This window comes from Petaurus breviceps, unplaced genomic scaffold (assembly GCF_028583685.1).
Source record: "Petaurus breviceps papuanus isolate PSGF00001 unplaced genomic scaffold, PetGlider_PUasm1.0 174, whole genome shotgun sequence".
NCBI classification, from domain to species: Eukaryota; Metazoa; Chordata; class Mammalia; order Diprotodontia; family Petauridae; genus Petaurus; species Petaurus breviceps.
In genome coordinates, this window is record NW_027185761.1 from 63307235 (window position 1) to 63332147 (window position 24913).

The window sequence follows — 24913 nt, forward strand, 5'->3', positions numbered from 1 at the left end:
AACAAGGTTAATGACTTGCCTATGGCCATACTGCCACTTCAGTGCAGGAAGAGGGATTTGAACCTGGTCTCTACTCCCTCCAAGCTCTTAAACCCCAGCTTCCGTGTGCCTAAGCTTGGTCCTCTGCAATGGAGCAGAGACCAGTTCAGGTCAGGAGACTGAATCTAATCCCCCAGGGTGGCCAAGTGAGCCCCAAACGCTTCACTTCAGGAGCATTAGGGGGGAATCCTCAAGCATGCCCGCATCCCTTTTTCTTCCTTGCTTCAAGACCCTCTAATTTACCCTCCCCCTTCAGAGGTCAGAAGGGAGCAAGGGGGCTGGACCAAGGGATGGAAGGAGAGAGATGGAAGGCAGAGAGTGCTCAAAGGGATCTGGGTGGGGGCTGCTTTCTGCCACTGACCCCATCCTGCTGGCGACTGCCCATGGCTTTCACAGGAGCCTCTCATGGTGGGCACTGAGGGCTGACTCCTGCTCCTCTCTCACCCCACCATGTGAGGGGTAACCTGAGGCTGGGAGGCCAGCAGGACTGTTTCTGAAGCCCAGCAGAAACACTGGAGTATGAACTGGATTGAACCTTAGACCCCAACCCTGCATTTTATGAACAGGGAAACTGAGGCTCAGTATCACCAAAAGGGTACATAAAAACTGAAGGAATCTTTTAATCTATCAACACATATTTTAAAAGCAGCTACCACATGCCATGTACTGTTGTAGGTGCGAGGGATACAGAAAAATAACAGCAAAACCGACCTTGCCCTCAGGGAACTTACACACCTTCCCAGGGGAGATGGACAGACACCAAACCAATACAAAATACATACAAGGAAGATCTGCCCATCTCCCAGAACTCCACCCTCTCCATGGTGCAAGAAACGTAAGGGGGAGCAGAGTCAGCAGCAGAGATAAGAGGGATGTTTGGAACTGAAATCGTTGTGTCCCCGGTGTTCGGTGCATTAAGACCGACGCACTCGTGTGGGAGACACCGCGTTGACCTAGATGCTGTTTGGGAGCAGACCCACCGTCCATCAGCTGCAGAGCCAGAACTGCTTGCATCTTTCTAACGACCTTACCTGCATGGGCCCTCTCTTTCGCTCAGCCCTCGGGGTGAAGGATTTGTTCCCTCACTCTGGACACTAGGGAGCAAGAAAGGGCCTGAGGGCCACCTCACTCCCCCCAGGCCCAAAGCCCCAAAACGGGCTTGGGAATTTGGTCTGTTTCCTTTGTCCTTTTCCCTCCAAAGTGTGGGAATAAGAGTCAAAGCTGTTTTTAAAGCAAGGGTCTGACTCTGTTACTTACCTGCTCAAGAAGCTATCCTGTCTCCCTCTTGCCCCTAGGCTAACCACAAACTCCTGCGGTTTGGCATTGAAAGTTTTTGGCAAACAGGCTTCCACTGTTCCTTTCCCTGTTCATCAGGCCCTGTTCTCTTCCCTGCCCTCTCTGGTCTGGCCACACCAGTCTATTTGTTGTTCCCTATTCACACAATGTTCTGCCCCCAAACACCACTTAGAACCCCCAAGTTCCTTCAAGACTGAGCTCCAGGGCTGCCTCTTACAAGAGGCCAGGGCCCCTCGCCCCTGAAATCATCTTGTTTTGACTTTACATTTCTTCCTTATCTTATAGCATGGTATGGTAGGAAGGATGAGGGATCAGGGTCAGGGATCTGAGTTCAAATCCCAGCATTTATTCCCCATGCTGTCTTCATTAAGCCACTTAACCTTAGATTCCTCAACTTCAGAATGAAGGGCTTGTATGAGATGATCCTGAAGACCCTTCTGCTTCTGGACCTACTGTCTAATTTGTATAGTGCTTTCAGGTTTGCAAAGGGTCTAATCCTTCACGACCACCCTGGGAGGTGGGTGCTATCATCATCCCCATTTTACAGATGAGGAGACTGAGACAGACAGTGGTTAAGTGCCTTAGTGTAAGTGTCTGGGGCTGGATTTGAACTCAGGTCTTCTTATCTCTGGGCACCCCCAGCTGCTTCTGCACTTAGCTGAATGGACAGAAGTCAGGGCACCTCATTTCTTTTTGTCTTTGTATCTCCAGTGCCTGGCACCATACCTAGCCCATCATAGGTACTTAAATGAATTAATGACTCAGTTTTATCCACTAAGCTTTTTGTTCAAAGATCAGGATTTCACTTCTGACCCACTTCTGATCTCCCCTGGCTTTCTGGGCATAGTCACCCAGTCTTTGAAGCCCCCACTAGACTCCCCAGAGAGCCAGCCAAGCAACTCTCCTGGGATTGCCGATGCAGAAGAGGCTGGGGCTTTGGGGACAAGTCTCCTCAGAGCCCCTTGACCATAGGGAGATTAAGTCTCTGAGGTCTTTTCAGAAACTGATGCCAGCAACAATGTCAAGAGACTTAAGTCATCCTCAGTTCAGGCCCTTGTGGGACCATTGGAGCCTAGTTCTAGAGCTGGAGGGGCCTCAGAGACCATTGGGTTCTACTTCTTCATTTGTAAATGAAGAAACTGAGCCCTAAAAACTGAAGGTTAAATGATTCACCTAAGGTCACACACAGTGTATAGATCAGGAGCTGGAAGGGTCCTGAACGGCCATCAGGTCTAACTCCCCCATTTAACAGATGAGGAAACTGAGGCATGGGTCCTCATTGTCACGTGGAACATCTGAGCTGTTCTGGCAGAGCAGAATCTGGCAAATCCTTCCAAGCTGGAAAGGCTCCAAAGCTGAAGTGGGAACCAAAACAGCCCAGAGGCTCCCCACCTCTGGTGATGGCTGGCTATTTGTTCACACTAACTCCTGAAATCCTTGAATTCATTCCTCAAGCATGCATTAAGCATCTCCTAGGTGCCAAGCACAGTGGTGGATGCTGGAGTGCAAAGACAAAAAAGCCACCATCTGGTTCTTCCTCTAAGTCACCATCAACAAGGTGAAACCAGCTGGGCAGATCCCTGGGGCTCTTTGCTAGAGACCTCTCGCTAAGCTCAAGTCACACCATGAATGATTCCTCTGTGAGGCCAGTCATTTGTTCAGTTCTAAATCTACCTAACTGTATTGTCTCCAATCCCCATTTCACCATCTTTTTCAGAAGAATGAGAAAATAAGACAAAGGATTGGCTAAAATCTAGACAAGGTCTCTCTACAGCAGTTCTCCTCATTCAATCTGGTAACCCTGACAAAAAAGTAAAGAGACAGTTTATTTCAGCAGGACCCATTTTGGATGAAGCCATAATGTCTCTTAGTGATCACTGCTTCCCCTTCTAAATAATCACAAAACATCCCTTTAAAATATGCTGTAGATTCTTGACACAAGTTATAAGTTCGAAGTTTCCATGCTCCTGCTCCCCCCTTTTTTTTTTTGAAATTTGGAACCACATTTGTTTGTACAGTATACCCTTGTCATGGTCAAACTCTGATTCACCCGGATCTAATTCCCCAAGCTTTGAATCCCTGGAATCTCTGGGGTCTGATTACTCCAGGTCCAAATCTTTGACATCTGACTGGGATCCAATTTCCCACAGCCTAAATCTCTGGCATCCCCAGTGTCTGATTCCCTGAGATCATTTACCCAATGTATGATTTCCTGGAATTCCTGGGACCTGATATCACAGGCTCCAATTCCTTAGGATCCAATTTCCTGGGGCCTGAATCCCTGGAATCCTCAGGGTACACTTCTCAATGAATTTCTGGAATCCCCGGGGTCCAAATTCCCGGCGGGTGAATCTCCAGGCTCTTTTCATTGAATAGATCATCTTAACCAAGATCTCTGCCCATCAGGGACACAGGGATTGATCCCTCACATTATTCTGTTTGACATTTCTGGCAAGCCCAAGACCCTTGGCCTCTAGGAGGACCACCTTGTCTTGAAGCGAATCTCTCACTGTTGCTTTGCTTGTTGTCAAGGGCAGGATGTCTCCCTTACACAACCTGTGCAGTCAATCAACAGGCATTTAGTGCCTACTGTGTGCCAGGCACTGTGCCAAGCAGGGGAATGCAGAGACAAGTGAAAGTCTGGGAGACAGAATGAAAACATCTGTGCACGTACAAGATACACAAAGAGCAAGCTGAAGTGGTCTCAGAGGGAAGGCGCCAGCATAGAGGGGTATTGGGAAAGGCTTTGTGCAGAAGGGAGAATTTTAACTAAGACTTGAAAGGAGCCAGGAGGCAGAAAGGAGAAAGAGACAGTCCCAGGCATGGAGGGCAGCTGGGGAGATGCCTAGAAGGGGGAGAAAGCATGGCTTGTGGGAAGGACCCCAAGGAGGCTAGTGTTACTCAACTGCAGAGTATGTGAGGTCTAAGGAGACTGGAAAGGTGAGAGGGAGCCAGGTTGTGCAGGGTTTTTAAAGGCCTAACAGGATTTTACATTTATATTTGATTCTGGAGGTGACAGGGAAGACTGGAGGTTATTGAATGGGAGGGAAGAGACATGAAGGGAGGTGTGCATGTGTGTGTGTGTGTGTGTGTGTGTGTGTGTGTGTGTGAGAGAGAGAGAGAGAGAGAGACAGACAGACAGACAGACAGACAGAGACAGAGAGAAGAGAGGAGACATAGAGACAGAAAGAAAGAAGGGAGAGAGAGGCAGAGAGAAGAGAGAGGAGAAACAAAGAGAGAAAGAAGAGAGAGACAGAGAGAGGAAGAAGGAGAAGAAGGAGGAGGAGGAGAAGGAGAAGAAGAAAAAGAGGAAGAAGGAGGAGGGGGAGAAGAAGAAGAAGAAAAAGAAGAAAGAGGAGAAGAAGAAGAAAAGAAGGAGGAGGAGAAGAATAAGAAGAAGAGGAAGAAGAAGAAGGAGAAGAAGAAGAAAAGAAGAAGGAGGAGGAAGAGGAGAAGGAGGAGGAGAAGGAGGAGAAGAAGGGAAGCAGAGAGAGGGAGATTGCCAGACCTGCATTTAGGAAGATAATTTTTACAGCTGAGTTGCTGTTGTTTGTCCTTTGTTCCCAAAGAGAACCATGACTTCTGGAAGGTGATGTCATGGGAGGGAGGGCTGTGCAAAGTCACCGTCCTCACTCTCTCCTCCCGATGGTTGAGTAGAGAATGGACTGAATGGGGGGAGACTCGAGGCTGAATCCCACCAATGCTGTTCCAGAGCCCAGGTGTGAAGAGCTGAGAGCCCAGGGGGTGGCAGTGTCAGAGGACATAGGGAGGTGGATATGGAAGATATTGTGAAGGCAGGATCTAGATTGGGTATGGCGGGGGGCAGGTGAGAGAGTGAGGAGTTAGGGATGGAACCTAGATTGTGAGCCTGGCTGGCTAGGAATATCTGGTGGCCTTGACAGTAACAGGGACGTTTGGAAGAGGGAGGATCTGGGGGAAAGGTAACAAGCTTGGTCTCGGACATACTGAATTTAAGACATTGCTTGGACATCCAGATGGAGACGTCCAATGGGCAGCTGGAGACAGGAAACTGGAAGTCAGTAGAGAGGTCCATATTAGACACACTGACATCACCAGCTTCTGGGCTCCTTCCTCCATGGCTGCCTCTGGTTTTCTTATTAACATAACCTGGGATGCTTTGAGCAGATTAAGCTTCTCCCTGTCTCCCCCAGTCCTCCTTTCTTTGGGAAGACTTGGATGTTGGTGGCTGAGCTTGGGAAGAAAGCCCTTGATGGGTAGTCAGACTCAATTACCAAATACAACCCTACATGTTTTGTCCACAGCAGGAGTTGTGTGTGTAGAGAGTAGGGGGAATTCCTAAGGACCAGAGGGTGATTGGGAGCTGAACGGGAGTCACGAAGCCTGTCCCATGGCCAGACTTCTCTTTTATTTGGTTCAATTCATTACTCTAGCTCATTAAAATGATTTTTTTTCCTATGCCAAAGGAGGCTAAAGGCTTCATCCCCAATCCCAGAGGAAGTGAAAGGTGGAGCCAGGGTTAGACCCATGCTTTCTATTTCATGATCCAATCTTCCTCCCCCCACCTTCCATTCTTGTATCCCCCTGCAAGGCCTGGAAGAGTACCCAGGGAAGTGGGTCCCCAATACATTCTCAATGACTGAAATGGAACCAATGACTGTGGGTAAGTCAGTTTTTTCCAGTTCAGCCTAGGTCAAGGGAAGAAGAAAGGAATGGAAAGGAAGGAGAGAAGATGGAGGAGGGAGGCAAGCAGCTGTCCAGACTCAGGTCTCAAGTGTTAAAAATAACAGGTTGAGAAGATAAGATAATGTCGTCTCTAACACCTCCTGTCTTTTGGGAGTCTTATTTTTAACCCTTGGCCTTAAACCTGGATGTGAGGGTAGGGAAAGTGGGAAAGGCTGATACAGCCTGACAGGGTGGGCAACTCAACCTGGTGACGTTGTCACTTAAAATTCCAAATGGTTTAAGTGTCCATGACCTCAAGATCGGCTGGTCAGTGTCCCAATAGACAAGTTCAATTGTGTGTGTGTGTGCATGTGCGTTCGTGTGTGTGTGTACATATGTGTGTGCTCATGGGCATGTGTGTGTGTGTGTGTGTGTGTGTTGTCTAACAGGAGGGGGATGAAGGAGGACGGGAGATGGGCACCTCCCAAAGGCTGCATCCTCCTCAGAAGGCGTCTGGCCATTTGGTTTCTCCCACCAATCAGTCAACAAGTATTTAGCATCTAGTGTGTACCAGACTCTGTGTCACCATCTGAGGACACTAATACCAAAGCAAAGCAATTCCTGCCCTCAAGGAGCTTATATTTGACTGTTCACATCAGGGAGATTTCTAGCTATATCATACAATTCAGCCAGCTGGTGCCATTAGATCAGGCTCTCATGACCTGACAAAAAGCCAGCAGTGCAATTTTGTGGGAGGTGGGTGGAGGAGCTAGGAGGGGGCTTTAGTCATGAAATGAGTGCCCACAGTTCTGCTGCCTGCCTGCCGCATGCCTGCCTGCTCTGATGGAGCCCCTGGCCTCTGCCACAGGAGTCCCTGGCCTCTGCTTTCTTCTTATACTCCATTATAGAAAGGGCCTCACCAGGTATCCAAGAAGTCTTGGTCTAGGCGAGGTAGCAGGTAGGAGAATCATAGGGTCAGTCAGTCAACATTAATTAAGTACCTATGTGCCCGGCACTGTGCTAAGTAAGCCCTGGGGATAAAAAGGAGCTCAAGGACAGTACCTGCCCTCAGGGAGCTCACAATCAAATGGACTGAGATGAAGGGCTGAGAGCAACTGGGCAGCCTGCATCACCGCCTGACTCCTATCTCTGGCTGCTTGAAGCAACACAACTGTCACCTTCTTTTCCTAGAATATGCTCCACATCGGCAGAATCCTACATGGCATTTCTAGCGTGGGTTAAGCCCTTTACCTACATTATCTCACTGGAACCACAAAATCACCATGAGGTAGGGAGGCGTGACTGGGGATTATTAGCTGCATTTTATAGAGGAGAAAACAGAAGATCTGAGTGCAGTGCTGAGTCCAGGGTCCCAAAGCAAGGACGAACCGGGGCAGCATTTGAATGGAGTCCCATCCTCCATCTGTTCCAAGGCCACCATGTTACCTCTCCACGGGGCCCAGACAGAACTCAGTGTCCTTCCCCCAACTGACTCCTCCCATCTTGATTTCCGGCGCTGCCCTGGCCCTCCTCCCATCCCCTGACATTGTTTTTGACTCTCCTCTCGCCCCCTCCCCTTTGATCCAGTCTGATCACCAAGCCTGTAGAGTCTATGTGTGCATTACTTGGAACAAGCCATCATTTTGAGAGGGCTTCATTTTGTGGCTGCGATGGTCCTTCCTGTATGCTTCTATTGACACAGGATGACTCAGAATGCCCGACCTTAACCAGACAGAACTGGATCCAGCTGATCCACCCCCACCCCCGCCCCTCCTCAGTTAATTAGCTCTCTGTGGGCTGAGTGCCAGACTTCATGCCATACACACGTTTCATGGCACTTTTTGGTTGTATTTTTAATTCCGTGATTTTAAAGAATGGTCAGTGCTCCAAGACACATGGAGTTTCACCTTTCCATTTCCATGACACCCATTAGTGGTTTTATGTCTCTTCCTGGTGACTGTCATCATCTCCTAATTAATCTTCCTGCCTTTCACCATTCCTCCCCTTGCCCCAGATGCCTCTGTACTTCCCCAGGACCCACTGGACACAATGCAATTTCCCTGCCCCTTTTCAGTGTGGACCCTGGCAGAGGGCAGTTATCATAGATAGGCAGGCTGGGAGGGTCACTCTTGACCCTGCACTTACTCTAATGAAAGAACAAAACCCTTTGCTAGGAAATGATCAACAGCATAAGGGAGATTTGTTAGCTGCCTTAGGGTGTCTGAATTCCTCCTGAGATAGGCCTCCTCTGAAGCTTGACTCTCAATTCCTAGGAATATTTTGGAATGTGGGAAGTAGAAAAAGGTGATGACAGACGGTAGACACAGTTCGTTGCTTCACTTTCTTTTTTGACTGGTAAGAGGTGGCATAGGAATAGTGGATAGACAGTCCACCTAGGGGACCTAAGCTCAAGGCATGCCTTGACACAGGCTGACTGTATGACCCTGGGAAAGTCACTTCATTGCTAAGTTCCCCCAGCCAATGAAATTGTAGGTCCAGACCAAATGAACCAGGCAGAAGAATCAGACCTGTAGATGGGGGAAGGACTCAGACAACAGGCCTGGATTTCAGGAAGTATTGAGTGAAGTTTCTCATACTATCCACGTTGTGGTCAAGACAGAGGCTTCTGGCCTGGATGACAGGATGGAGGAGGGGGTCTTAGGGATCAGCTAGCCAGAGCCAGAGAGTGGTGATCAATGGATGGTGATCGATCTGTTGGGCACTTTCTGGCAGAAGCTCTAGGGATCCATCCTTGGCCTCATTCTGCTCACCATTTTTATCAGTGGTGAGCATAAAGGCACAGATGGTGGCCTTATTAAATGACATCGGGAGCAATCAATAGCTAGTACTGTCGATTAGAAGGTCTTCAGTTTTTAAAATTGGAATAAATTCCTGGATCCCACAGAAAATCCTCCATTTAAGCCCTTTCCTTCCTCTCCCATCTCCATATACTTTACTCCTAGCCATGCACTCTCTGGTCCAGTAACACCGGCCTTCTTGCTGTTCCTTGCGAGGCACTTCTGACTTTCTTGGCTGCTCCCCATGTCTGGCACACTGTCTCTCCTTACCCCTGTCCCTTGGCCTCCTTCATGACTCAACCCAAATCCCACCTTCTGTAGGAAGGAGGCCTTTCCCAGTCAGCCATCCCCCCTGCTGGGACCTTCCGCCATTGACACTCCCCAGTTAGAATGTGAGCTCCTTGAGGGCAAGGACTGTCTTTTGCCTTCTTGATATCCACAGTGCTTAGCATAGCGCCTGACAAATAGTAGGTCCTTAATAAATGTATTTAACACTAATAAATAAATTATTAACTAACCAATATTAATAAGTTAATAAGTGCTTAATGTAGTAATAGTTGACTGACATCCATGAAGAAGACCTGAGGGGGCTGGTGGCCATGGGCTCATTTTGTATCAACAGTTTGGCACAACAAACAAAAAGCTACAGGAATCCTTGGCTTGGTCACTTTCTGTTGGCACCAGATCTGCCCTGTTCCCGGCAGACGGCACAGGAGTGCCCACAGAATTCCAGGGGGTTTTTGTCAGGAGGCCGGCAGATCACTTTGCTCTAAACCACGTGTGACTAACCAGTGTGTTGCTGCCAAGGCCCCAGGGCTCTCAGTGGGTGCATCTGGGCCCTGAGTGAGGGGAAGGATCAGGTCCTGTGAGCATCTGTTTGTGGGCTTACTCAGCCGGTATGATCACCACGAACAGTGGGGCAAGGGCTTCCTCTCCTTTTTCATGTCTAAGGATGGGAGTTTGTTCTGTGACATCCCTGCCTTTTCTGCCATTCAGAGATGGGTCCAAGATCGACCTATGAGCAGCCCATGACTGTTCAGAAGATAGCAGCTTGGTATGGTTGCAACGGCGACCAGTGTCCTCCCTGGGCTGGGGCCGGGGGAGCTCTGCTTGCCCGATGGGAGGAGGACAGTGGCCACAGGGACGGACAGCCTGCCTGTTCGCCTTCAGCCTTCCCTTCTACAAGGAGAGCAGCTGCCAGGAGGCATCAGGGATGGAATAAGACACCTAGAGCACCTGCTGTGCAGCCCGGGCCAAGCCCCGAGTGGCCAGGGCTGATGGCCCCCAGCAGGAAATAGCAGGGCGCTCATAGCAGCCTGGCTGGCACTCAGGGGCCACAGGCCTGGCAGCAAGCTCAGGGCCGGCCCGCATGGCACCACTTCAGAGGCAGTGCCTTTATCCTCCCTTGGTCAGATCCCGTTTCAGAGTGCTCCCACAAGCATCCCAGGGTGGGTGTGGGAGGGAGAAGGAAGGAGCTGATTAACCTCTTTACAGATGGGGAAACTGAGGATCAGAGAGGCTTGGGGAGGTCAGGTCTGTCACCAAAACAAAGCCCTGGTCACAGCACTCCACCTTCAGTGGCTAGCATCCACATTCTCAGCCTGGAATTCTTGGTCCTTCATTAGACCACTCCAATCTACCTTTGCTGCCTTATCTCTGGAAACATCCCTATGCTTGAAGCAAGCCTAGTCTCCTCATTTCCTCCTACAGCTTCCAAGCTCATGCCCACACTGGGTCTTTGCTTATATACTCTCTCAGCAGGCAATACCCTTCCCTCTTCATCCGATGATCCAATTCTACCCACCCTTCAAAGCCAGCTCAGGTCCCATGTCGTCTGTAAAGCCCACCTTCTCTGACCCCTCCAGCCCAGTCGGACCACTCTCTCCTTTCTCTGAACTCCAAGAATGCCTCATCTGGACTCCACAGGCTAACCCTTGGGGAGGAAACAAAATGTCCTCTGGATCCCACATCCATCAGAGGGTGTTAGCCTGCGACCTGTGCCTGCCTGGCCTCTGCAAGCTTTCCTTCTCTGGGTCTCAACTGCTCATTTTTAAAAACAATGGGGCTGGACTCCATGAAGGTTTTTTATTTTTCTTGTCTTGTGCACCCTTTGGACAGGCTGTGCAAGCCTACGGATGTACCCTTTCCCAGGATAATGTTGCTAAATATGTAAAACAGAATACTTAGGATTGTAAGGGAAAACCATTATCCCGAAATATGGTCATCAAAATTAAAAAAAAAAAAAAGCGCCGGACCCCAGGTAAAGAATCTCTAAAGTCCTTCCAGCTCAAATCCTTTGCTCATAGGGCACGGCCATGACAGCCGCGGGAGGAGGCAGAACATAAAGGCAGAGCAGACGCCAGGGCCCTCGAGCTGGGGGCCGGAGGCCTGGCATGACGGGGCACTTGATGGGGCCAGCGGAGCCCCCCAGGGCCCCTCTGATGTACGGCATCGTTGGGCACTGGGTGCTCACCCAGAAGACCTTGGGGCATCAAGAAGGGGGTCAGTGACGCCCCATCCCCTCCCGCTCACCTGCTTGCTGGAATCCATCTCCGTGCCCAAGCTGTTGTCCTCGTCCTCCTCGTGATCCTCGATGTCTGACTCGGCCACAGCGATGGGCACGTGTACGGAGGACTCAGGGTCCCCCAGGAAGCCCCCCGGCTCCTTGCCTGCATCCTCGCGGCTCGGGTCGGCCCGTTCCTTCTCGTCAAACCTCGTCTCCTTGCGAGCGGCGTCGGGCACCTTCTCTAGCTCTGGGGAGCCGTGGCCTGCCATGCAGCTGGGCAGGCCTCCAGGGGCCGGGGCCGGTGGCGGTGCGCCTGCGGCTTTCTTCCTGGCGGCCATGTCCCGAGGCCGTTTGAGCAGGCTGCAGCAGAAGTCCCAGGTGGTGCGCTTGACAAAACGAAGGCCCCTCTGAATCCTGGCCAGGGCCAGCTGAAGATTGTTCATCTCCCCGTCCTCGTCCGGGGCTGTAAGGTTGTCTGCGCTGAAGGAGCTGAGCAGCAAGGCCAAGAACAGATTCAGGACCTGAAAAACATGGCACATGCCCAGATGTGAGCCCTCCTGACTGCCCCGTGGGACCTTTAGGGCTCTCCCATCCCCCATCCCGGCTGCACTGGGGTCACTCTGGCCCTGTGGGACCTTTGGTGCTCTCCTATCCCCCATCCCGGCTGCACTGGGGTCACTCTGCCCCGTGGGACCTTCGGTGCTCTCCCATCCCCCATCCCGACTGCACTGGTGTCACTCTGCCCCGTGGGACCTTCGGTGCTCTCCCATCCCCCATCCACTGACCAGAGTCCTGCCCGCTCTTCAAGGCCCAGCCCTAGGGCTGCTCCCTTCAGGCCCACCCTTGCTATCTGCACTCCTTGCTCCTTGGCCCTCTCCCCTATTCCTGCTCACCATTTCTTGGACTCACGATGGAATAAGCTTTGCCTTTGCTCCTGGAAGGTGGGCAGGTGTCACACCACTCCCCTACAGCTCCATTTACGGCTTTGGCGCCCCTCCAGACCCGGGCACTACTTCCCTATGTGTAATCTCTCCCTGGTGGTTGGTGATTGTCCTTCATTCTCGAAGAGGACCAGAATGCCATTGCTAGGCCAGAGGTTGCAGTGTGTCCGACTGTGGCTGATCAGAGCAATGCAAGCTGGGAATGCTCTCCCAGAGGCTGGGCACAAATAGTCGGTGTGAACATTTGGAGGGATTCTCTAAATCTGAGCACCCTGTGTTTCCTTGGAGCTGTTTGAATTCTGCTTTGCTCACAGAGCACAGCACCTTCTCTGATGTGGGCATGCATGCTGAGCTGTCCTGTGCCACTGTCTGCCATGTCACACAAATTGCTGTCTGCCTGTGAAACCTGGACAGGCTACCAGAGCCAGGCCAGGAGACTGAACTGCTTCCATCCGAATTGTCTTAGGAAGATTCTGAAGATCCCCTGGCAGGAGAAGGTACCAGACCCTGAGGTCCTCACTCGAACTAAACTGCCAAACATTCAAACTCTGCTTCAGAGAGCGCAGCTCCCATGGACTGGCCACGTTGTTCAAATGCACAATATACACTTGCCAAAAAGACTGTTTTATGGAGAGCTCACACAGGGTGAGCATTCACACAGTGGTCAGAAGAGGCAACACAAAGACTCAATCAAGGTCTCTCTCGAGGACTCTGAATTGTGTGTGACAGCATCTGTGCTCTCATTCGACTATGTGCAAGGACTGTCTTTGCATTTAGAGGCTGGATAGTGCAGGGGACAGAGCTCTGGGCCTGGAGTCAGGAAGGTCTCAGATACTTATGCTAACAGTGTGACCCTGGCCAAGTCCCTTAATCTCTGCCTGCCTCAGTTTCCTTGACTACAAAATGGGTAGAATGACAGCATCTCTATCCCAGGTTGTCGTGAAGATCAAATGGGATAAGATTGTAAAGCAACTAGTACAATACCCAGTATGGAGTAGGTGCTTAATGTTCATTCTCTTCCCCTTCCCCTTTAGCTCAGAGTAAGTACTTAGTGGTTTCATCCATGCACTCATTCATTCATCTCTCCCTTTTCCAATCTAAGAAATATTTAATAAGTGCCTACTATGCACCAGGCCCTATCTAGGTGCTAGAGCTTTACACAGACTAAATCCAAACAGCCCCTGGCTGCTAGGGGCTTTCATTCCAGCCATGGGTGGGGATGCCGCACACAAGCATTTATTAAATCCCCACTCTATACTAGTCACTGTGCTGGGCGCTGGGGAGAGCAAGACAGCTGCTGCCCTCAAGGAGATTCCCGTCTACTTGTAGGATAAAAGCTGAAGAAAGGAGTTGATCCCCAGAAGTCAGGAGAAGAAAGAGGCCATTGATTGGGAGAGACCAGGAAGGCTTCCTGTAGCTAGGGGCCCTTGAGCTGAACCTTCCAGGGAGCTGGGGATTCTGGGAGGCAGAGGGGAGGAGGAAGAACATTCCCCATGCAAAGACTCAGAGATGAGACTCTGGTGGCAGGAGACCAGATTTCCATGGTCCCGAGGGCCCCTGAACCCTGGCCTCTTTGCCCCAGAGCTGAAAGGGCAGAGGCTGTTTTGGATTTTGTCTCTGCAGCCCCAGAACTTAGCCCAGTGCCTGGCATAGGGCAGGGAGTGGATAAATACTTCATGACTGATTGATTGTGGCATCAGCACTGGGGCCTTTTCCCTCAGGATGGGCCCCAAACTCCTCCTCTCCCCAGACAGAAACACAAAGAGATCCTCTCCCTGCTCCCAGCTCTTGAAGGCCGCTGGTTCCTCTGCCCTGGCTCTTCTCTCCTTCTCTCCTGGACTCTCCATTTTCCATCCTCCTGAGGCCTCACTGGGCCCTGCCCTCAGTCTTCTGACTTGCTCTCAGCCCCATTACTCATCTTTGTTTCTGGGAAAAAGAGTTGAGGGGGGAAAGGAAGGGGGGGAGAAAAACAGGGGAAACAGCAGACCAGCAGAGCATAGGAGAGTGCATTGGGCTTGAAATCCAGGCCTCCAGCATCTTTGGGGGCCTGGCCACAGAGCTAGCCCAGGAACCCTGAGGCCATCCAGCCCCCTCCTCTTGCCATTGAGGCACTGCAGTCCATGCAACCTTTCTGTGGATGGATTTCAGGAAGCCCGTGATTTGGGATAAGAAAAAAAAATCACATCTTTATTTTCATTGCCCTCTAACTAAAATCTAACACTTCCTTTGATTAATTAAAACTGTGATTCTGAGAAAGGGGACAAGATTTTATCAGACTGACTAGCTAAGGGGTCTTTGCTGAACATCTTTGAACCTCATGACAACTTTCGGAGGTATGCACTGTGGGCATTATTAGAGGAAACTGAGGCTCAGAGAATTTACAGGCCTTGCCCAGGGTCACATAGATGATGAATGTCAGAGGTGGGCATTCAGTGAAGGGTTTTGTGGCTCCAAGTACAACACGCTACGCATTAAACATGTATTAAGCTCCTACTATGTGTCCGGCACTGTGCTAGGCACCAGGGATAAAACAAGAGGCCAAAGGTAGTCCTTGCCCTCAAGGAGCTCACAGTCCAATGGGGGAGACAATGAGCAAACCAACACCAATGGGCAAGCTACACGTGGGATACATAGGACACAAGGGGAGAGGTGTTGGGAGGCACTGGAATCAAGAGGGGCTGAGGAAGGCTTCCTGTAGAAGATGGGATTTGGGCTGAGTCTTAAGGGAAGTCAGGAAGGTCAAGAGGTGGAGCCGAGGACAGAGTGTCTTGCAGGCTTGGGGGCACAGTTGCCAGAGAAAATGCCTGGGACCAAGAGATCTTGTTCATCCAATGCCACTGGATGGCAGAGTATGTATTGGGGAGCCAGGGGTAAGGAGACTGGAAAGGTAGGACTCTGAATTCCAAACAGCATTTTGTGTTTGATCCAGGAGGTGAGGTGGGGTGTGTGTGATAGGGATCCACCATGACTATGGGGGTGACGTGATGGCTTTAGGAAAATCACTTTGGGTATGAGCGGAGGCCACATTGGAGTGGGGAAGAGCATTTCGGTAGGCATCCCTGCCAGCAGGTGATTGCAATAGTCCAGGTGTGAGGTGGTGAGGTCAGTGTCAGAGGAGAGAAGGAGGCACATTTGAAAGATGCTGCAAAAGTGAAATTTACAGACATTGGCACCATCTTGGATATGAGGGGTGAGAGAGACTGAGGAGTCAAGGATGACTCCTAAGTTGTGAGCCTGGGAGACTGGGAGATGGAGTCACCCCTGATAGCAATAGGGAAGGTAGGAAGGGGAGGTTGATAGAAAGATAACGGATTCAGTTTTGGACATACTGAGTTTAAGATGTCTATTGGCCATCTAGTTTGAGGCGTCTAAAAGGCAACTAGAGAGATTAGAGGTCAGCAGGGAGGTTAGGGCTGGAAAAGCAGATTTGAGAATCATCAGCACAGAGAGGATAATTAAATCCATGGGAGCTGATGAGCTGACCAAGTGAAATAGGAGAGAGAATATCAAGAAGAGTGATCAATGGCAAAGGTTGCAGAAAGGGCCAAAAGAATGGGGATTAAGAAAAGGCCATTGGATTTGGCAATCAGGAGATCCTTGGGAACCGTGGAGAGAGCAGTTTGGGTGGAATGCCAAGGCCAGAAGCCAGATTTTAAGGGGTTAAGAAGAGAGTGAGAGGAGAGAACGTGGAGGCAGCTAGTGTAGACACCCTTTTTGAGGAGTTTAACCATAAAGGGCAGAAGAGATCAAGTTAGCAGGGAGGGCAGGATCAAGTGAGGGATTTCTGAGGATAGAGGATAAATGAGCATGTTTGTAGACAGTAAGGAATGAGCCAACAGAGAGGGAGAGATTGAAAATAAGTGGTAGTCATACCAAAAAAAAATGCTCCAAATCACTAATAATTAGAGAAATGCAAATTAAAATACACCCACCAGGCTGGCTAAGATAGCAGAAAAGGAAAATGACAATTGTTGGAGGGAGGGGATGTGGGAACATAGGGACACCAATGCACTGTTGGTGGAGCTAAGAACTAGTCCAAGCATTCTGGAGAACGACTGGGAATTACAGAACTATGGAGCCCATCAATATCTGTACTAGGTCTATACCCCAAAGAGACCAAAGAAAGAGGAAAAGAGCCCAGCTTATAGCAACTTCTTTGCACTGGCAAAGATCTGGAAACTAAGGGGTGCCCATGGCTAAAGAATGACTGAACAAATTATTGTATATGAATGTGATGGAATACCATTGTGTCATAAGAAATGATGGATGAGTTGGAAGGACCGACACTCAGAGATGATCAAGTCTTATTTTTACTGTCCCCAGAGAATACTGTGTGAGTACAGGGACTGAAGTGAGGTAGCAACACCATGTTCCAGTGGTTGGTACCTCATGGCATCTGTTGGCTTTAAGCATGGTCAGCTAATGTAAGTTTTAAATGTGTCCCCCGCTGGCAAGGGAGACCTTGCCAAAAGTTGCAGCCTTTGCTTTCGCCCTTCTTGGGAAGACTTATATGAACTAATGCAAAGTGAAGTGAGCAGAACCAGGACAACAGTGTACATTGCAACAGAAACATTGTAATGATGATCAACTGTGAAAGACTTAGTCATTCTGACCAATACAACGATCCACCATAACTCCAAAGGTCTCATGCTGTAAAATACCATCCACCTCCAGAAAGAGAACCAATGGCCTCAGAATGCACACCCCCTCTTATTTTCCTTGTGTTTTTTTGAACATGCCTAATTCTGAAATGTTTTGCATGACTTCATACGTAAAATGCATATCATATTTCTCAATAAGTTGGGGAGGGAATTCAAAACTGAAATAAAAGAAAATCTAAAAAGAAAAAATATATAAACAAAAAAGAAAAGAAGTGATAGAGTAGGGATGATAGCAGTCTCTTGGAGGAGTTGGGATGAAATCACACTAGAATGATGAATGAAGTTTATGTATATGTATATGTGTGTATGTGTATGTATATATGTATGTGTGTGTGTTTGTGTGTGTGTATGTGTGTGTGTGTGTGTGTGTGTGTGTGTGGCGAGGCATTATGACATTTTCCCCTTTCTTAGTAAGGGGGAGTTTGAAGAAGTTGACCAAGGGGACTTGCCACCAAATGAAAAACTCATTAGTGCATTTTCAATTTCCTTCATCTTTGTCATCCTGGTGGACACATTCCCTTTCTCTATTGGTTCCTAGACCCTGGCACTGTCCAGGTATGTCTGACCAGGACTTTCCAGGGGTGGCTGGCTTCCTGGGAGGTTTGCTCTCAGGTACAGCTATGTCTTTACTACGATCAAATGCAGTGACATTCTGGGCCAGGCACGCGCCTATAGTGCAGCTGGGGCCAGTCCAGTGGGAGCCCAGTCCCTGCTTTTTGGGCATCTAGAGAAGCAAAATACATTTCTTGGAGTCCAGCGGAGAGCGTGTGCCCACTCCATGGCATGCTCCAGGAAGAGGGCACTTCATAGTGGTCAGGATTTGAGGATCAATGTTTTGGGGCCAATGCCAAGCTTACCCACTAAGCAGTGTTTGTTTTAGGAAAAAGTCCCCAAATTCAGAACCCAGGTTTAAGGCAATGCCTTAACTAGAGCGAGTACCTTTGATTTCTGTGAAGAAAAGAACTTCCTGTCTAACAAGGAGAGAGTGTGGTGGAAGGGGGTACTTTGGTGGTTTGGAAAGTTCCAGGAAAAGTGGATGGAACCAGGGAGTCAGAGGTCGTATGTCTGCTCCATGCACCCACCTATTTACGTGTGTTTCCCCTTAGTCTGTCAATCCCTATAGACAGGGATTGTTTGGGAGTCTTAGTACAGCTTTGCATCTTTAACTATAGTAAGTGAGTGTCTGATAAATCTTTCCTCCCTTAAGACAGCTAAATAGTATAGCAGACAGAGCACTGGGCTTGGAGTCAGGAAGATCTGAATTCACATTCAGCCTCAAACACTTACTAGCTGTGTGACCCTGGGAAAGTCACTTAACCTCTGTTGGAGGGGGCGCAGAGAGAGACAGACAGGTAGACAGAGAGACAGAGACAGAGAGAGAAGGCCCAGAGTAAAATCTAGTCCTTTATACAGTTGGTAGCTGGGAGATGGTTGTTGATCCAATAGAGGGAATGATGAGGAGTAGTTAGATGGGTCCTAGGGGCATCAGGAGAGAGCGCTGTCCCTGAGGCCAAGGGGAGAGCACATGTCTGGGTGGATGGTTGGTCAACAATGTGAACAGTTCCATCAAGAAGGGGCTAGGGTGGGGTGAAGGGGCCCCCTGGAATGAGCAGCAGAGAGACTGTGGGTCACCTTGTAAAGAACAGCTTTCATTCAGTGGTTGGGCTGGAAGCCAGATTTCGAGGGGTTGGGAAGTGTGTAGGAGGGAAGAAGTCTGAAATGGGGAAGACTTTTCCTCGGAGTTTTTTAAGATACAGAGATGCAGGATGACAGCTTGTAAAATATAAAATCTGTAAAGGCGGGGCTTGGCCTTGAGTGTCTAAATCAGTGATTCTCTGGTCGGGGAGGATAGAGCAGATATGTAGCAGGGGCTGGAGGGGAAGCATCTGTGGATCTCCATCCTACTCTTCCTTTAAGGCTGCCCCCCACGCCTGCCTCCTCCAGGAAGCCTCCTATCCTTTGAGCCCAAAGAGGCCCCGGGTGAGGCTCAGCACCCCATCCTGCTGGCCAGTGCCCCATGGCCTCTGTTGGCTTTAATGAAGCTTTGCTAATGTAGCGTCTTAAAAGTACCTCCCACTGGGAAGCTGCAGCCCCTGGTTCAGCTCTTCTTCCCACCCTGCTGTTCTAATCAGACAGCGGGCTTTGTGGGTGCTCAGCACAGAGCTGGGCAGTCAGGGGTGCCCAAGAACTCCCCCCTTAAATGAGTGAAGGAGGCAGATCTGATGAATCCTCAGTCATGAAGTATTCAAAGAAATCTCAGAGTTCAAGCCTGACCACCCCATTTGACAAGGTGACAATTGTTCTGCAGTGGAAACAGTGATGAACATGGCGTTTTGGAACTTGAGTTCAAATCCTGATTCTACCACTTGCTATGTGTATGACCTTGGATCACTTAACCTCTCTGGGCCTCAGTTTCCTTCTCTGTAAAATGGGAGCAGGGCATTGAACTAGATGAGGTCCAGAGTCTCTTTTAGCTCTCAGTCTGAGATGCTATGATTTCTGACCTCTCAGCTTCAGTTTCTGCATTTGTAAAATGAGGGGTTAGGCCCCTTCCACTGATGGACTAAGGGTCCTGTAATTGCAGAAGAGTGCTGGTCAGGTCATTTACAATGAGCTCCATGCCTTTGGGGATTCTGTAGACCTTTTCTAGGGAGGAGAAGGAGGTCAGTCAGTCAGTAAACAGGCATTCATTAAGTGGTAGGCACTGTGATAAGTGTTGGGGATACAAGGAAAGGTAGAAATAATTCCTGCCCTCAATGAGTGTACATTCTAATGCTCTGGACATTTAACCACCTGGAAATGAGCCTGCTAGCTCATGGAAGGAGCGACCTTCCTTGAAGAGAGCTCTGTACTAGGTCAAGTCAAAGCTGCGGTTTCACTGAGGCATTGTGGCTTAGCCATGAACTTAAGATGAGGAGAGACCTGAATTTGAATCCTGCCTTTGACACCTGTGTTACCCATGGCAAGTCAGGTCATCTGCCTGAGCCTCAGTTTCCTTATCTGTAAAAGGGGGATGTTTATGGTAGCTGTTGATGCTCGGCTCTCTATGCATGTATTAAGTGACAGTTACTTGCTGAGTACTGGGTTAGTATGAATCATGCAGAAAAAAAGCGAGAACAACGTCTGCCCTCAGGGAGCTTACTTTGGACTCAGGATTCCAAGATGCTCAGAGCCAGCATTTGAGAGCTGTAGATGGGCTAGATGCCAGGCACCAGGGTCTGGGAACACAGGAATGGAAGCTCCCAGAGGGCAGGAACTGCCTCACTCTTTACCTGGATCCCCAACACCAAGGACAGTTCCTGGAACATAGCACTTAACAAATGCTTGTTGATCTGAGATACCACCTCATACCTATCAGAGTGGCTGATACGACCAAAAAAGGAGAATGATGGATGATGGAAAACTGGGACACTAATGCAATGTTAGTGGAGTTGTGAACTTATCCGGCCATTCTGGAGAGCAATCTGGAACTATACCCAAAGGGCTACAAAACTGTTGCATACCCTTTGATCCAGAAATACTCCTGCTAGCTCTACAGACCAAATATACACATACATACATATACACATGTACGCATAGACATACATACACACATACATATACAAACACACACATATGGAAAAGGACCCATTTGTACAAAAATATTTATAGCAACTCTTTTTGTGGTGGCAAAGAATTGGAAATCAAAGGGATGCCCATCAATTGGGTAATGGCTTATACAAGTTGGGGTATAAGATTGTGATGGCACATTATTGTGCTATAAGAAATGACAGGCAATAGAGCACTGGCCCTGGAGTCAGGAGAACCTGAGTTCAAACCCAGCCTCAGACGCTTTAACACTTACTAGCCATATGACCTTGGGCAAGTCACTTAAACCCAATTACCTTACCTTCCAAGCTCCAGAAAGCAAAAGAAAAGGAGAGGGGGAAGAAATGACAAGCAGTATGATTTCAGAAAAAACCTGTCAAGATTTACATGAACTGATACATAGTGAAGTAAACAGAACCCGGAGAACATTGTACATAGTAAAAGCAATATTGTATGATGAACAACTGTGAATAACTTAGCAATACAATGATCCAAGACAATCCCAAAGGATTAAGGATGAAGCATACTATTCATCTCCAGAGAAAGAACTGATATTGATTGACTACAGACTGAAGAATGGTATTTTCAATTCCTTTCTTCCATTTTTTTCTTTTATTTGAGTCTTCTTGTGCATAGACTAATATGGAAATGTTTTACTTTATTGCACATGCATAACTTATAAATGACCACTTATCTCGGGAAGAGGGAAAGGGAGGGAGGGAGGGATGGAATTTGGAACTCAAAACTTAAAAAAAAACCCCAATAAATGCTTAAACGTTAAAAAAATTTAAACATTTAAAATGTTTAACATGTAATTGGGGCAAAATAAAATATATTAAAAATAAATGCTTGCTGATTGACTAATTTATATATAAATATAAATGTGGTGTGAGTTTGGGCAAATAACTTCCTTCTCAGAGTTTTTTTAAAACTATAAATATTTTATAAAATATAAAGAGAACAATTTATGGATGTTATAATGGGGATTCCTTTTACACAGGGGTTTGCCTAAGCAGAAGTTAAGGGAAGTGGGTATCCCTTTCAATTCTGAAATTAAGAGGCAACATGGCTTAGTAGAGAGGGTACTGTGTGCTGCTCACTATGTGAGTGAAGGAGGACCTGAGTTCAAGTCCTGCCTCAGATGCTGACCCTGGGCAAAGGTGCCTCCAAGCCCGAAAGTTACGATCCTATGAACTTCTATGATCTTGGGAAAATGAAGGGGATCAATCTCATGATCTCTCCTGTTGTTTTCAAGAGGGTGGAATCCTTTCAGATCAGGACAGTATCCCATAATAGCCTTGGGGAGTGTCCTGAGAGCGAGGGCCCTGGAAGATCCACAGCCCAGTCCATGAAGCTCTTTTCCTGATGAAAGCCATTCCCTCAAACTGACCTCATCTCTGTTCCAGACATAACCCTTGACCTTATCCCTGCCTCCCCCTTCGGCATAACTTCCCCTGTGGCTAATCCAGCCAGCTAATCGAACCAACAAGCTCTCCTCCCATCATTGGCCATTCTCATGAACCTGATCTCACCCATCTCCGGAGAGACAGAAATAGATCCAGCGAGGTGGGGTGGGGGTGGGGGCTGTGAGCAAGGCGGGAGGGGAGGGGCAGGAGGGGAGCAGCAAGGATGCTTAGGATGCCAGCTGATGGAGGGCTCTGTCTAGGGGGAGCCCAGGGAGAGGCAAGGGCAGAGCTCAGCAATCCCCTTCACTGGGCTAATTTCGACCCCAAGGCTTGCTTTCTTCCTTAATTTAGAGGACCAAATTATCTGGGTAATTGAAATAATATGAAATAAGAGACATTTCTATGGGTTTTCCATACAGTGCCTCATTTGAGTCTTTGAGGTAAGGACCTCTGATGGGTGGCTGACTGACTACCTGGCTGCGATCACTAATCACTAATCACTTCACTCTCTTTCACCTTGCCCAAAGTTGGTACTCCTTTTCTCTCTCTCTATCCCCAATTCTTTTTCATATGGAGTCTGCTCCCACTAGAATGGAAGCCCCTTGAGGGCAGGGGCTGTTTTCTTGCTTGTATTTTTATCCCTAACCCTAGCACAGTATATGACACATAGCAAATGCTCTACCCATCCATCCATCCATCCATCCATCCACCCACCCGTCCGTCTGTCCATCCGTCTGTCTGTCTATCTATCTGCCTGTCTGTCCATCTGTTCGATCATCTGTCTATCTATCTGCCTGTCTCTGTCTGTTCATCTGTCCATCTATCTATCTATCTACTATCTATCTGTCTGTCTGTCTTCATATCTCTCTGTCTGTCTATCTACCTGTATGTCTGTCTGTCCATCCATCCATCCATCTCTCTCTCTATCTCTCCATCTTTCTATCATCTTTCTACTATTGGTATCATTTAGCCCCATTTTGCAGATCAACCAATTGTCAACAAACATTGATTAAGTTGTTACGATGTGCCAGGCCCTGGGCTATGTCCTGAATCAGAAGGTTGAGACCCAGATAGGTCAGAAAACTTATCCAGGGTCACACAGTTAATTAATGTCAGAAGAAGGATTTGAACCCATTTCCTCCTAGTTTTATATCCAGCCCTCTATGCACTACAGCTAGGCTGCCATCTGTATAGGCAGGCTTAGTCAAAAGTGGTGGGGTAAGATGACAGGTCTGTCCTCACTTGAAGATAAAACCAGGAGGATCTTCCCCTATCCCTGACATCCCCTGTTCTGCAGGAATGTGTGGCTTGTTTGGAGGTGCCCTGGGACTCCCTCTGGGGGAACCCCAACCAGGGGACCCTCCCATTGTCATTCAGGGCCCCTAGTGCTGTGAGCGAGGGGCTGACCTTCCAGTACTAGGAGATGGGAGGATGGGCCGAGCTGGCCTCCATTCTGCCTCTGATCTCCCTTCCATCAGTTTGGCTACTTGTGGCTAAGAGGGAACAGAGGCTTTGGGGACCTTCCTGATGGCTGAGCCCCTCAGTGTATCTGTGACTGCTTCCTTGGACTTTCAAAGGAAGCCCCCCAACATGGGGTCCAAAAAACTTTTTAATTAACATGTGAGTCGCCTCTGACAGTGAGACAGAAACCCCTCAAATAACTGGTGCCAGGCAGCCCATGCCGAGAAGAAGGCTCTCAGCACTCAGGGGAACACGGCAGCTGGGGGACTCGGAGCAGGAGAAGGAGCAGCAATGAGCTGGGACTTCTGGGGTGCCCAGGGGGCCCCTTAATCCTCCAGCCTGGGCGGCAAGTCAATGATTTCTCTGAACCTCAGTTTCCACATCTCAATCCATTGATCAATGAAGCATTTATTAAGTGCTTATTATGTGCCTAGCACTGTGCTAAACCCTAGAGAGACAAAGAAGCAGTGCCTTCCCTCAGCAAGCATGTACTCTGATCATTGTGAGGACTGAGAGAATACATGAAAAGGCCCCACAAACCTTAAAGCACGTAAGTCTGAGCCGTCATTGTTGAAGGGGAAAGCTCTTAAAGTTCCAAGATGCAATCTGGCTCCCCAAATCACAGTGACACACTCACACAGCCCTTCAAAGTTTACCAGCTGTCACGTGAGCCTCGCAGCCTCCGTGAGGAAATGTCAAGGCTCAGAGGGGTCCCTACCTAGGTGCCCAGGGTCACCCAGCTAGGAGGACAGATGGGGCCCAGATCCAGACCTGCCCAGGAGACCCTCTGGCCTTGTTGTCTCTTCCCCTCTAACCCTCGTGGATGTTGCCATTGGCCCTCTCCTTAGGGGTTCAGCCTGTCTCCAAGCAGGCGGAAGCCATGCTGGCCTAAGCCCGGCTCTTAGCATCAAGCCCACCGGTTTGCTACCATCTGGCCTTTGGTTCTAATTTCTTCACCCCAGTCTTGGGATCCTTTCTAATGCCCTGGCACCTGTAGTCCTGGGGGCCTGCCTTGGCCCCTCAATCCTGCTAGGGACTGGAGTCCCACTTCTGTTTTCTCTGTACCCATGGTTGGGCTCCTGCTATCTGCTGCTGGGCCTCCCTAAGCCTGCTGTCCATCTGGCAAATGTCCCCTGGTAATAACACCTTACCAGCCTGCCCTCCCTCTGCCTATAGCTCAGCATCACACTCCCTGCTGTGTCTTTCTACCCTCTGGGTACTTCCTATTGTTTGTCTGAGGCTGGGACTCCTCTGATCTCTGTCTTGACCCTTTGGGTCCCAGCCAGCCTCACCAGACTGGTCTGTGCCAGCACTGGTGGAGCCCCATGCTTCACTTCCTTCCCAGGCTCACTCAGGTGCCACCAACTACACAAGGCACCCCCCCCAAGCTCTCTGTGTACTGTCTTCTTCTGTGAAACTGTAAGCTCCCTGAGGCAGCGACTGTCTTCTCTGCTTGTATCTGTCTCCACTGCTCACATACCAAGCACTTAATGAATTCTCTCTCTCTGTCTCTCCATTTCTCTGTCTCTCTCTCCCTCTCTTTTTCTGTCTCTCTGTCTCTCTCTTTTCTCTG

General features: G+C 49.1%; 1 protein-coding gene across 1 annotated transcript in view; it reads right to left on the reverse strand.

Annotated features, from left to right (window-relative positions):
- Positions 1-24913, reverse strand: part of SCN5A (sodium voltage-gated channel alpha subunit 5) — a 182307-nt gene that overhangs the window by 32555 nt on the left and 124839 nt on the right. Inside the window, exon 17 of the mRNA XM_069084320.1 lies at positions 11310-11804. Within this exon, the coding sequence (XP_068940421.1) occupies positions 11310-11804 (495 nt within the window). The remainder of the gene's footprint in view (positions 1-11309; positions 11805-24913) is intronic.